Raw genomic sequence first — 13,894 nt, forward strand, 5'->3', positions numbered from 1 at the left:
GACTGTGTGGATCACAACAAACTGTGGAAAATTCTTCAAGAGATGGGAATACTAGACCACCTTGCCTGCCTCCTCAGAAACCTGTATGCAGGTCAAAAAGTAACAGAACTGGGCATGGAACAATGGACCGATTCAAAACTGGGAAAGGAGTACGACTAGGTTGTATATTGTTGCCTTGTTTATTTAACTTCTATGCAGAGTACATCATGCTAAACGCCAGGCTGGATGAATCATAAGCTGGAATCAAGATTGCCAGGAGAAATATCAGCAACCTCATATTCAGATGATACCACTCTAATGGCAGAAAGTGAAGAGGAACTAAAGAGCATCTTGATGAGGGTGAAAGAGGAGAGTGGAAAAGCTGGCTTAAAACTCAGCATTCAAAAAATGAAGATCATGGCATCAGGTCCCATCACTTCATGGCAAATAGATGGGTAAAAAATGGAAACAGTGGCAGATTTTATTTTCTTGGGCCCCCAAATTACTGTGGACCGGGACTTCAGCCAGGAAATTAAAAGAAGCTTGCTCCTTGAAAGAAAAGCTATGACCAACCTAGGCAGTGTATCAAAAAGCAGAGACATCACTTTGCCAACAAAGGTCTGTGTAGTCAAAGCTATGGTTTTTCCAATAGTCACGTACAGATGTGAGAGTTGGACCATAAAGAGTACTGAGTGCTGAAGAACTGATACTTCAAACTGTCTTGCTGAAGACTATTGAGGGTCCCTTGGACTGTAAGGAGATCAAACCAATTAGTCCTACAGGAAATCAACCCTGAATATTCATTGGAAGGACTGATGCTAAAGCTGAAGCTCCAATACTTTAGCCACCTGGTTCAAAGAGCCAACTCATTGGAAAAGACCCCAATACTGGGAAATATTGAAGGCAGGAGGAGAAGGGGACGACAGAGGATGAGATGGTTGGATGGCATTACTGACTCCATGGACATGAATTTGGGCAAACTCCAGGAGATGGTGAAGGACAGGGAGGCCTGGCCTGCTGCAGTCCATGGGGTTGCAAAGAGTCAGACACGACTGAGCAACAGAGTAACCCAGTGGGAAACTATTGCACAGGGGGCTCAGGCTGCGCTCCGTGATGACCTGGAGGGGTGGAGGGAGGGGGTGTGTGCACACATAGCTGATTCACCCTGTTGTGCAGCAGAAACCAGCACAACATTGCAAAGTGATTACACTCCAAAAATAATAATAATAAGTAAAAAAGTCTACAAATGAAAACTAAAAATAAAATTACCATGTGATCCAACATTCTCACTCCTGGGCATACATCTACACAAAACTGTAATTCAAAAATATACATGCATCCTTGTGTTCATAGCAGCACTATTCACAATAGGATAGCCAAGACATGGAAACAACCCAAATGTCCACCAGCAGATGAATGGATGAAGAAGATATGGTGCGTATATACAACAGAACACTCCTCAGCCATAAAAGAGGAGCTTTCCCAGGTGGCGCTAGTGGTAAAGAGCCGTCCTGCCAATGCAGGAGGCACGGATTCCATCCCTGGGTCGGGAAGATGCCCTGGAGGAGGGCATGGCACCCCACTCCAGTGTTCTTGCCTGGAGAATCCCATGGACAGAGGAGCCTGGCGGGCTACGGTCCATGGGGTCGCAAAGAGTCGGACACGACTGAAGCGACTGAGCACGCACAGCCACACAAAGAATGAAATGACTGCTTCTGCAGCCAAATGGGTAAAACTAGAGATTATCATACCAAGTGAAGTAAGTCAGAAAGAGGAAGACAAATGCCATAGGATATCACTTACGTGTGGAATCTAAAGTGCGACGCAAATGAACCTACCTATGGAACGGGAACGGAATCACAGACACAGAGAAGAGGCTGCCAAAGGTGGGGGTCGGGGAGGGCGCGAGTGGGAGCCTGGAGTTAGCAGACGGCTGTTACAGATAAAGCAGACAAACAGCAAGGTCTTACTGCACAGCACAGGGGGCCACCTCCAGAATCCTATGAGAAGGACGTCCCTGGTGGTCCAGAGATTAAGAACCCGCCTTGCAATGCAGGGAACTCGGGTTTGATCCCTCGTCAGGGAACTAAGATCCCACCTGCTGAGCAGCTAGAGAGTCCACGGGCCGCAAGGAGGGATCCTGCAGGAGGCAATGCCACCGACTGAGCACCACAGCTAGAGAGCCCGGGCCGCAAGGGGGGATCCTGCAGGAGGCAGTGCCACCGAGACCCGAGGCAGCCGAGTCAATCAATCATCAATCTAAAAATACCCTGCGGTAAACCATAACAGAAAAGAACATTAAAAGGAATGTGTATCCATGAAAAACTGAATCACTTTGCTGCACAGCACAAACCAGCACAACATTGTAAATCAGCGAGACTCCAGGCAAAAAATACTGGGAAAAGACGCAGCCAGCAACCCTCTCCCTCACCCTCTCCCTCAGAACTCTCCAGGAGCGCAGGTCTTTCAAGCACCAGCTTCCGGGACCCCTTGCTTAGTGCCTGCAGTTAACCCTGCCCTTTCCTTCACCACAGCCCAGTGTCGGTAGCCTGGCTTCGCTGTGCCGGTGAGCGGGCCCGAGTGTGGTTGGGTAACAGAATGGCTCTGCCTGGACCGCCTGGCTGGCAGGTTGGCTGAGCGTGAATTTGAATTCATTTGATCCAGCCCCAGCGCCCCTGCTCACACACCCTAAGAGCACATCAGCAGGAGCCCAGGGTGTCTAGCTGACTGCAGAAGGGTTTCCAGCTCCGTGGAGAGCCTGGGGACTGTCACTGCTGACGCAGCCCTCTCCAGGGAAGCAGAGTTCCTTGGAGCCAATCCCCAGCTTTGGGCAAAAGTTGACATTTCCAAGTCACAGCCCTGGGCACACAACCCTTTATTTGGACTCTTGGTAGAACATAATAATAACAATAATAATGTAAGAAGGGGCAGGAAGGGATAAATTGGAAGACTGGGATATAAACACTACTATTTATAAAATGGGCTCTCCTGGCGGCTCAGAATCCATCCACCAACGCAAGGAATTAAAATTCAATCCCTGGATCAGGAAGATCTCCTGGAGAAGGAAATGACAACCCACTCCAGGATTCCTGCCTGGGAAATCCCATGGATAGAGGAGCCTCGCCTGCTACAGTCCATGGGGTCACAAAGAGTTGGACACAAGTTAGCAACTCAACAACAGCAAATACATAAAATCGATAACTAATAGGGACCTACTGGATAGCACAGGGAACTCCACTCCACACTCTGTAATGGCCTGTGGGGAACAGAATCTAAAAAAGGGTGAATACATGTGTATGTGTAACTGATTCACCTTGCTGTACACTGAACCTGACATAACATCGTAAATCAACTCGTGCGTGCAAGTCGCTTCAGTCGTGTCCAACTCGGTGACCCCATGGACTGTAGCCCGCGAGGCTCCTCCGTCCCTGGGATTCCCCAGGCAAGAATACTGGAGTGGGTTGCCGTACCCTTCTCCAGGAGACCTTCCCGACCCAGGGATCGACCCCGAGTCTCTCAGGTCTCCTGCACTGGTGGGCAGGTTCTTTATCGCTAGCAGCACCTGAGATCAGCTCTACTCCAGTAAAAACTTTAATGAAAGTGTAAGGAAAAGGGGCTGTCAGGACCTCCCAAGCCCAGCCTGGTCCCCTGCAGTCTGGATCTACCGCCAACCTTCCTCCGCAGCTTACAACTAGCTCGCCTCTCTCCAGGTCCTGGGATCCTGGTCTCAGCTTCTTTCTCGCACGCAGGGGCCAGGGGAGTCACTACAAGGATGGACGTTGGGGAGAGGAGGCTTCCTGCAGGAGGTGCCTGGGGCAGGGCGGAGGCCGGCAGGTCTCCCTGCTCTCTGGGAGGCGCCTGTTCAGGTCCCATTGCCTTCCACGCCCGTCACCCCATCCAGATTGCTTCCCTAATGCTGCCTCTCAGGGTGAAAAGGGCAGGTGTCTGCAGCTGTCCCAGCAGGAGGGGTTTTTGTTGTTGTCGTGTGTGTGTGTGTGTGTGTGTGTGTGTGTGTGTGTGTGTGCATGAGTGAGTGTGTGTGTGTGTGTTTGCAGACCTCCGGGGAGGGGTGTGTGTGTTTGCAGACCTCCAGGGAGGGGCCTCTGTTTCCCGCCTCCACAGGCTGTGCCAGGCCGGACTCTCATTCCCTTGGCATATCCCCTCCTCCCCAGTCCTGCGCCTCCAGGACGGGGCTCTCAGAGCCTTTCCTCCCCTCTCAGACTCCTGGGTCTGTGGGCGGAGGGGAGCATTAAGGGCTGCTCTGGGGGCTGGAACAGGTGGGCGTGGGAGTTGGTGAGCTGCAGGCCGCCCCACAGGGGAACTTGTCTCCGCTTCTCCTGAGCTGCTCTGCGGCTCACCCGATCCACGAGCCAGAACCACCCCTATCTGCACCCCCGGCCCGCACACCCCCCAGCTCATCGGCAGCTGTGTGTTCCAGTCTCACGGTGCAGCCCCCGGACAGGGCCAGACCCCGGGATGCAGCTCTGGTGTGTCTCCAGACTGAGGCAAGTGAGGACATGGATTTAAAAGTACCCCTTTATTAAATGAAAGGGACTCAGTCATTAGCATGCCAGAGGCACCCAGTCTCCAGGGGAATCATCACTGTCATTAGCTTTACTGTCATCGCCATTGCCAGCCTGCTGAGACTGTGAGCTTGTGCCTTCAGCTCACAGGTGGGATGGGGGTGGGAGAGGCAGCCTTCTGCACTCTTCAAAATGAAATGAAACGAAAGCCGCTCTGTCATGTCCAACTCTTTGCGACCCCATGGACTATACAGTCCATGGGATTCTCTAGGCCAGAATACTGGAATGGGTAGCTTTTCCCTTCTCCAGGGGATCTTCCCAACCCACGGATCGAACCCAGGTCTCCCGCATTGCAGGCGGATTCCTTACCAATTTAGCTCCTCCAAATGCCACCCCTTTCATGGAGCAGAGTGTGGGCGGTGTGAGGTGTATGGCCTGGGATTCGGTCACTCAGCTGCTCTGAGTCTCGATTTTCCTCCTCAGTAAAATGGACATAATCCAAAGAACTAGTTCCCAGGGCTGTTGGGCAGATTCCACTGGACGCTGCATTTAAAGTGCTTGGCATGGGACTTCCCTGGCGGTCCAGTAGTTAAGACTCTGATCTTCCAAAGCAGGGAGCATGGGTTCAATCCCTGGTCAGAGAATTAAGATCCCATATGCCTTGTGGTGTGACCAAGAAATTAAAATTTTAAAAAAGAGAGATATACTAAAGTGCTTAAGTGTTTGGTGCCATCATTGCTCTTACTATTACTCTTCCCAGAGCCCCCAACAGCCCAACTCAGTCGGGCCAGGACCCCGTCTCCTTCCTCTATGCCCCGCAGCCCCGGTCCAGACCCTCCTTGCAGCCCCTTCACAGTCTGTGTCACCCAGAACAGCATCCTGACTCATCCCCATCCTGGGCCCCGGGCCCAGAGCAGGGCCTGGTTCACCAAGTTAACCAAGAGGCTGCAAGGAGAATGGAGTCAATTCTTAGAGAATCTCAATAAAGGAGGCACAGAGGCTGGGAAAGGGAATTCAAATCAACAGGTCATTCCCAGCCAGGCTCACTTGCTTTAGCTACGTATGCGCCCACCCACCGGGTCAGGTATCAGGACAGCACGTTTCACAGGGTGGCATCTTCAAGCACCTAGTATGTGCCAGGGGGCTTCCCAGGTGGTAAAGAACCCTCCTGCCAATGCAGGAGATGCGAGAGACGTGGGCTCGATCCCTGGGTCAGGAGGATCCCCCGGAGGAGCAAATGGCAACTGACTACAATATTCCTGCCTAGAAAACCCCATGGATGGAGGAGACTGTTGGGATGCAGCCCACAGGGCTGCAAAGAGTCAGACGTGCCGCACACTATGCACCCGGCGCACTGTCACTTTCTGACGTCTGTGATCTTATCCACACCTTACAGCAACCCTCTCAGATGCGCGTTGCCGTCCTCATTCAGAAGCTGAAGAAATCTTTTCAGGGAGGTTGAGTACCCTTCCCAGGGCCACACAGCCGGCAGAGGATGGAAGAGGCAGCAGGCTCGGCTTCTGTCTTGTGCTGCCCTGGCCAATGGTAAAAGGCGTGTGTGTGCTCTGGGTGCGTTCCTGGCGGGGGCCAGAGGAAGGAGACAGCCCGAGAAGATGTGGGAGGGAAAAAGGAAAATGCTGAAACCTTGCCACACAAGCTCTTATATGATCCCCTGGGAGCTGGCAGGATGTGGGGCACTGAGGCAGGAAGGCCGCGTGCCCTCCCCTCCTCCACACACCCCAACTTTGCAGGGGTGAAGTCAGTGCCAACCAGGAGGATGGCATGACTTCAGGCCCCTTTCTACCCTTAAGACAACGAGACTCTGGAGTATCTTCACAGGCCTTGGGTCAGAGAAGGGTCCCAGAGGTCATCCTGGCCAGCTCCCTGCCCACTGCAGAACTCTGTGCTTGAACACTTCCTGTGACAGGCAGATCACTACCTCACACCCTTTGGTGCTTTGGCAGCTCAGAGAAAGAAACTAGGAAGTCTTTCCTTTTGCTTGGCTGCAACCTGCACCCAGAAGCTTCCTCCTACGGGGGCACCACTTCTCTCAGCTACTCGGAAGCTGACCACTTGGTCTCTGGGGAGAGGAGAAACAGGGCAGTCACGGAGCCTCTCCCATGCCGTCCACCCTTTCTGCTTGGAGCACACCAGCCCCTGGGGATGACCCCAGGGGTCAGGGGGCCCCTCTGCCCAGCCGACGGTGTGGCAGGGAGGGCAGAGTGGTGCTGACTCAGCCTCTAGCTGGGGGAAAGGGGATGGGCTGGCGGCAGAGGACCAGGGTATCCTGGAGGCTTGACCAAGACACTGTGCTAGGGAGAAGCCAGGGCAGAAGGGGGAAAATGTAGCTGGATGGAAAGGCTGAGGAGCAAGCTGGTAGGCAGCCCTCGGGCAGAACAGACTGGCCAAGCCTGTGGCTTCCCCTTCACACCTGATCAGCCACCTGCCTGCCCAAGAAGGGCCACCCTGCAGCTGTCCTGGACTTGACCCAACAAGTCCCCTCTGGCGCGGCCAGCTCTGGGGTCCCTTCAGCCGGGGGCCGAGACCTGCTATGGCCAACCCTCCCCGGAGGCGGCCAGCCCTAAAGGACACAGCTCCCCCAGAAGCACACGAGTCCTGTCGCTGTTGTCGGCCGCTCCGCCTCAACACGAATTTCTGGAGCGCCTGCTGTGGCAGGGGCCACCCTGGGCACAGGAAAGCAGAGATGAATCACCCCGGTCTGCCCTCACGGGACCCGCCCAGGGCAGGGACAGCACAGTCTCTGACATGCTTCTGCTCCGCTCTGATTCCATCCCCGAGGCCCCTGCCTGCTGGGCAGTTACCAGGCTTCTCATTTTACAGGTGACATAAAACTCACAGGGGGGCCACACATGGGGTGACAGGCGGGAGCTGAGATTTGCCCTCCCTCGGGTCTGACCCCAAAGCTCTGCCCTGCGCCCTCCACCCCTGTGGACACCCAACCACAGGGAAGATCCCCAGTAATGGGCGGGCTGTGTGACTCTGGGCAAGCCTCTAGACCTCTCTGTGTCTCTGTCTTTGTCCGCAAAATGGGGATCTTAGGAGTCGTCACCGCATAAGCTCATTGTGAGACCTGACTGAGAGAGTGCTGTATGCACTGTGAACTGAAGACCGTGCCATCATCATGTCATACTGTCACCAGGGGCCTGGGCAGCAGGCAGACCCAGGGGAAGAGGATCCCGGCACCTCCCTTTACTCTCCGACCTGGCCAGAAACCAGGTGAGCGATTCAGCGGTGAGCATCCACATCCTGAAGGCTTTCTTAGCCCCCAGACTAAGACGATAGCCCCTTGGGGGCTGGCATGGATTGTACCGTGTCCAAGCGCCTCAGCCCAGCACAGACCTGGACAAGGAGCAGCTGTCTCAAAATGTCTAGGTGACCGCAGCGGGGTAAAGGCCACAGACGGTTCAGAGCCCAGTGTGGCTTTCTCTTTGGTCCTGCCCAGGTGCTGGCTGTGGCTGACAGGGGCAGGGGCTGAGGAGGCCCGCACAGCCCCGTCCCAGGCTGGGATCAGCCCCCTGCGTGCAGAACTTCACCAGGCGCAGCAGCGTCCTGCCCCTCTTTCTTTCCTTTCCAGAGAGACTTGACGCCCTGGCATTGCTCAGCTAAGCCTGCACGGAGGGCCTGGCCCAGGCCTTCCTTCTCTGGAAGCCCTGCCGGCCCAGGGATGGAGGTTGGAGATGGCGGGGTCAGCTTTCATCCCAGCAGAGGCAAACAGGGGCTGGGGGCCAGGACATCTCTGCGAGACGAGCCCTGAATGGAAAGTCAGAATCATGGCTCACTCCTGCCCTCTCAGACTGTCTCCCCATCCGCTACAGAGGGACTGCACGGCTGTGCTCCTTGGATCATGCAGCTTCTCACCTGTAAAAAAGGAGCCGGATTCACAGGCACAACCGACAGGCGCTATCATCCCCTTCTAGCACGCGAGGACGCAGGCGCAGAGGCTGAGTAACTGCCCCGAGGTCACACAGCCCGCAGGACCACGCCGAGTAGTCACTGAGCAGCCGCATGGGGGACCTCCTCCTTGGGGCCCAGCCAGCGGGGCCCAGCCTTCTTCCCCGTCCCTGTCCGGAAGCCCCGCCTCTTCCCCCCTCCACCTGTCAGCCCGGCGCAGACCACGCCCCCGGCAGGCCCCTCCTGAGCAATCTCTGACCTTCCCTTTGCCCACCCGCCCAGCACAGTGATGAAGACCCAGGTGGGGGCCGAGGGGTCCTGGGCGTGGTTGGGAAGGTGTGTTGGAGAAGCGCTTGGCAGGGCTTCAGGCCGCCTTGGGCTCAGGCGCAGGGCGGCGGGGTTCTCTGCTCTGGGCCGGGGTGCGCTGGAGACCCAGCGCAGGTCTGCTCCTGCCGGGTTCCGGCGGGCCCCTGGGTGGCAGCGTTGGGGACCCCCACCACCCCCCGCAGCGCACTGCTGAGGCCCCCCCATCCCGGGCTCCCGGGGACGAGGTCTTCGGCTGGGTGTGGCCTTGCCAGTTCCCTCCGGCCCCACACCCCACACCCCACACACCTTAGAGCCTCAGGACCACTTGGCGGAGCTGAACAGCTGCTCAGAAACCGCAGCAAAGGGAAAGAACGCGTCTCTGCACCGAGCAGAGCGGAGGACCACCCGCCCCGGGGGAAGCGCCTGGGGTCGAGGAGGTGCCTCCGTCGGGGGTGAGCCACCAGGCCTCCTTCCCCTGCCTCTCCTGTCCTCTCTCAGGGTCCACCGCCGGACCCCGCCCACCCAAGGAGAGAGGAAGGTGGGAACTGGAGGCGAGGAGCGAGAGGTGGGGTTGGAAGTGATGGGAGCAGGAGACAGAAGAGAAGCCGGTCAGGCACAGGGAGAGGTGCCCAGACCGAACCGGCGGGAAAGAGAAACGGGGCGGGGCGGAGGTGCCGGGCGGGGGCTGCCGGGCAGAGGACGGGAGGAAGGAGACCGACGAGGTCCGTCTCAGAGCGGGGGGGCGGCGAGGGGGCCAGGGGGCCAGGGACAGCCAGGGACTCGGGGGCTGGCTGACCGCCGGTGCCCTCTCTGAAGCCAGTACTTTATGTTTCAAGAAGTCACAGTCCATCATTTCACATCCAGATTGGGTGTGACCACTCCTGGCTCCATGGACCTTGCAGAGGACCCTGACTTCATACCCTCCAAGAACCTCAGATCTGAAAGTGAACATCACTTTCCATAAAGGAATGGATACAGTCTCAGGATGGAACGAGGAGGAGGGGGCTTTCTCCCTCGAGATTAAACCCGGGTCTCCGCCCGGCACCGGGACCCTGTTGGTCATCCTGAGCTAGTGTCGGGCATCAGGCCTGTAATTACCCCACAAGGAGCACAATTACGCTTCATTGTACTTCTGCACAAGTTAAAAGCATTAATTTACTCAGTGTAAACATCAGAAATACACAGACAGCAAGTTTCACAACTCCGTTTTGGCATGTCGGGTTCTTGAAATGCAGGGAACCCCAGAAAAAGAAGCGGTTTGGGTCTTTTCTCAGGCTCACCTGAGAGGCCCTGGAGAGACCCCCCAGCCCCCAGGGCTCCTAGAATTCCAGCCATCTCGGGTCTAAGAGACTATCTGGCTTCATTGAGGCTTGTGCGGGGCTGCGGGAGGCTTAGAAAAATTCCAGGAGACTGTCCCAGCCTCACCTGGTCAGCCTTCCCCTCCACCCCCAGGGATAAATGTTCACGTGGTCTCCAGCCCAGGGCTCTGATTCTGGCCTTCGGGCAGACGAGGAGCACCAGCCCGATCACTAATGCATTCCCTATGCCACACTTCCTCCTTTTTGGCAGAAGTCCCGTGGGGACCGCCTCCAGGTGAGGAAAACAGAGACAGCCCGGGCTCTCTGGCCAGACCCAGAGGGTTGCCAGCCCGCCGGGTTGAGAGGGCAGGGTCCGCAGCACATGCTAAGTCAGGGGATTTCTAGGGCTCCTCAGGCTGGGGCACACCGGGGCACACTGTTATCCCCAAACAGGTGTTTCCCCAAATAACCAGTCTGGAGAGCACACAGGGGAGTTAATCACTTCCCGTGACGTCACCCCCACGCCCATCTCCAGCGGCTCCGGAGGGCTGGGACCTCAGCCCAGGTGATCGGCACCCCCCTCTTCGGGGGGCATCCCCCTTCTACCAGCAAGGCCAATCAGAGGCCCCTTGCTCAGCCTCAGCTGGGGTGGGGCACCCACAGTGGGGGTGGGAGAGCCGCGTGTTCACCAAGTACAGCCCCTTCCTCTAGCCAGCCCAGGCCCCAGCGTGGGCTTCAGGACCCCTTGCTCCCTTTTTTCTTGGCCACGTGTGGGATATTCGTTCCTGGACCAGGGATCAAACCCGCAGCCCCGGTGTTGGAGGCCTTAACCACTGGACCGCCAGGAAGTCCCAGGCTCCTCTTCAAACCTTCCGAGGGTGACAAGCACGCCCCCTCCCTCCACCTGTCTCGACGACTCCGCGTCGCAGGTTCCCACCTATCAGAGACCTCAGAGGCCAGAAGTTCTTCTCAAGGTCTACTTTCAAACCAACTTGTTGCAGAACTAACTTCTGTTTTCCAGAGACTCTCATGGCTATGATGCTAGTCACCATCAACATCCAGGGTGAAGGCTCCTGAAGGACCCCGGGCGCAGGCCCCTCACGGTGCTCATCCAGGACCCCACGGCAGTCCCTGCTGGCAGAGTCGGACCACCAGGCAGCTTCCCTGCACCCGCGGCGGGGCCACAGCCCACCCTATGGATACTGAGGGGCTTGGTGACCCCGAAGGAGGTTTACAGGTGCACTGCCCCACGTACCCACCACACAGCCCATCTGCCTTCTGCTCCTCCACCCTCTGAGACACGATGGGAGGAAAGCAGACCCACAGAGCTGTCAGAGCTGTGGCACGGCCCCTCCCACAGGGCAAGGGCCCCACACAGGCAGGCTCACATTGATTGCTCTCCCCCCACCCACTACCGGCGCTTCCCAGGTGGCACAGTGGTACAGAATCCCTCTGCCAATACAGGAGACGCAAGAGACCAGGATTCCATCCCTGGGTTGGGAAGATCCCCTGGAGCAGCAAATGGCAACCCGCTCCAGTGTTCTTGCCTGGGAGATCTCATGGACAGAGGAGCCTGGCGGGCTACGGTCCCCGGGGCCGCAAAGAGAGGGACACGACTGAGCACACACACACCCGCAACCCATCACCATCAGCGACCTTGCCCCCCCATTTGTCAGATGAGGAAACTGAGGCCCAGAGAAGCTCGGCAGCTTGCCAGGGCCCCACAGCCACCAATGGAGCTAGAAGGAGACCGCGAGTCTGTCCAAGCCAAGGGTGGGTGCTTTACCACCAGCCTGGACTGAACAGGGGACTCAGCTCACCCTGCTGGGGCCCAGAGAGGGCCTGCGGCTGGGCACACGCCAGACGGCAAGTCAGCAGCAGAAGCAGAACCAGAACCCCCATCTCCCGGCTCCCAGTCAAAGGCTTCTCAGAAGGGCCTGAGGTTCTGCAGTTACCTTCTAGAAGCAGACATCCCCTGGGAGAAGAGCAAGGGCATGGAATAGGAAGCCGGGGCTCACCAGAGACCCCGTCCCTGCTCTTGACGGTTAAAGCATAGTCGCCAGATAAAGTACGGGAAGCCAAGCTAAATCTGAACTTCAGTTACTTTTAAAAATACAAGTGTGTCCCACGCAATACACTAAAAAAAGTTATTTTTTAAACCTGAAATGTAAACTGGGTGTCCTGCATTTTCATTTGCTAAGTCTGGCAACACTGTGTTAAAAGGGCAGGAGAAAATGGAGTCTCTGCTGGCTGCCAAGATGCAAGAGAACCAGCCCCAGGCCAGGGCCCCCACAACAACTGCGAGCTGAGGCCTGGCCCCCAGGCCCTTGGCCCCCTGGGCCTCCCCGCCCCAGAGCCGGGGCAGGGGCGGCAGGAGGGGCCCCGGGGGCGGGGGCCCCCTGAGCGCAGGTGAAGCCAGGCCAGCTCAGATCCCACAGACCGCAGCTCCCACCTCCTCTGGGAGGCAGGCCCTCCTCGCCTTGACTGCCCCCTCCCCACCGACAGGCTCTGGGTGCGTCTGGTCTAGCAGGACTAGAGTCGTGTCAGGGCTGGAAAGGCCCCTGGAGACCCCCCGGTCCAGCTCCCTCAGCAGCTGTGCAGGCCAACTCACCCTGGGCCGAGTCCCTGGCCCATGCGGGCCCCGCCCCCCAGCCTCAGCCCCATCACCCTCTCGCAGGCACCAGCCCCAGTCATCCGAGCGCCTTCCCTTTATGAGCACGCTGAAACACGCGCCCCAGGCTCGTTCGCAGTCTTTTTCCTTTGCTAACACGTTCGCCCGACCCCCAGCTCGTCCCTTCCCGTCCCAGTCGTCCGGGCTGCCCTCCGATGACCGCCTGCCGCATGCTGCCCCTCCGCCTCAGAGAGAGGGGCTGTTGGCAAGAAACAGAGGGCACAGTCAGGGCAGGATGGTCCAGTCCTCTGTCTTGAGCAACAGTTTGTTCTGATGCTCCGCACACGTTCCGCTGGGACGTCAGGAGGCAGAACCCGGACCCCAGAGCGCGGCCCCAGGGCTCAGAGCTGGAACCCTCACCCAAGGGCTCGAGGCCCGAGACGTGGCCCCGCTGCCGGGAGCCAGGCCCCAGCGCGGACCTGCACCCTCTCCCGGTGCTGCAGCAGCTCCACCGGCTCTGCTGTCAAAACAGCCCCTTGTCAGCATCCTCCAAGGCACCCGATTCGGCCTCCGTGGGCCCACCCCACTGCTGCAGGTGCCCCAGCCCAGCCCAGCCCTCTGCCAGCCAGTCGGGCGCCCCTTGGCTCTCACCTGTGGACGTCCAGGTGTGTTTCGACCCCCACAGCACACACGGCGTAGCTGGGCTCCTTCAGGGACAGCCGCACAGCCCTCCGTGGGGCCATCCTGTCCAACCTCTGCACGCCCTGCTCCCCGGCTCCGCTCCCAGGCACCTTGTTGCCAGGAAGGAGCGTGAGTTCTGACGGGCTGGCGCTTTCCTCCTCCCTTTTAATCTCATCCTATGACCTGATGAGCCTGCCTGAGCCCGGTCCCCACCTCCTGGCCCCATGCCATCCCTCTTGGCCTGTCAATCCAACAGGCTAAGGAAGGCAGTACCAAAAGCCTCCCTGGGGAATGGGGAAGGGGGGGCTTCAGCTGAGGCCCCTGGCGGAGCAGAGCTCAGCTGCCAGCAGAAGACAAGCCCCCAGCAGCCCCCGCCCCCCTTCTCCAGCTTAGCTTCCATCCTCAGACTCCTGGTGACTGAACCCACATGGCAACGATGTCAGCATTCTCTGTGGGGCCCCATGCTGCCTGAGTGGCCTGCAGATCTTATCTCATATGTTAACACTTCATTGACCTGGGAATTTTTACAGAAACTACTGCCTGTTGGCTTTCCTGGTGGCTCTGATGGTAAATAATCCACCTGC

General features: G+C 57.6%; 1 protein-coding gene across 1 annotated transcript in view; it reads right to left on the minus strand.

The window, feature by feature from the left end:
• Window positions 1-13,372, minus strand: part of PADI1 (peptidyl arginine deiminase 1) — a 41,804-nt gene extending 28,432 nt beyond the window's left edge. Inside the window, exon 1 of the mRNA XM_081580951.1 lies at window positions 13,281-13,372. Within this exon, the coding sequence (XP_081437077.1) occupies window positions 13,281-13,372 (92 nt within the window). The remainder of the gene's footprint in view (window positions 1-13,280) is intronic.
• Window positions 13,373-13,894: the final 522 nt, after the last annotated feature.

The sequence above is a fragment of the Giraffa tippelskirchi genome, chromosome 3 (genome assembly GCF_054371585.1).
Source record: "Giraffa tippelskirchi isolate mGirTip1 chromosome 3, T2T-mGirTip1v1.2.pri, whole genome shotgun sequence".
Lineage (NCBI taxonomy): Eukaryota > Metazoa > Chordata > Mammalia > Artiodactyla > Giraffidae > Giraffa > Giraffa tippelskirchi.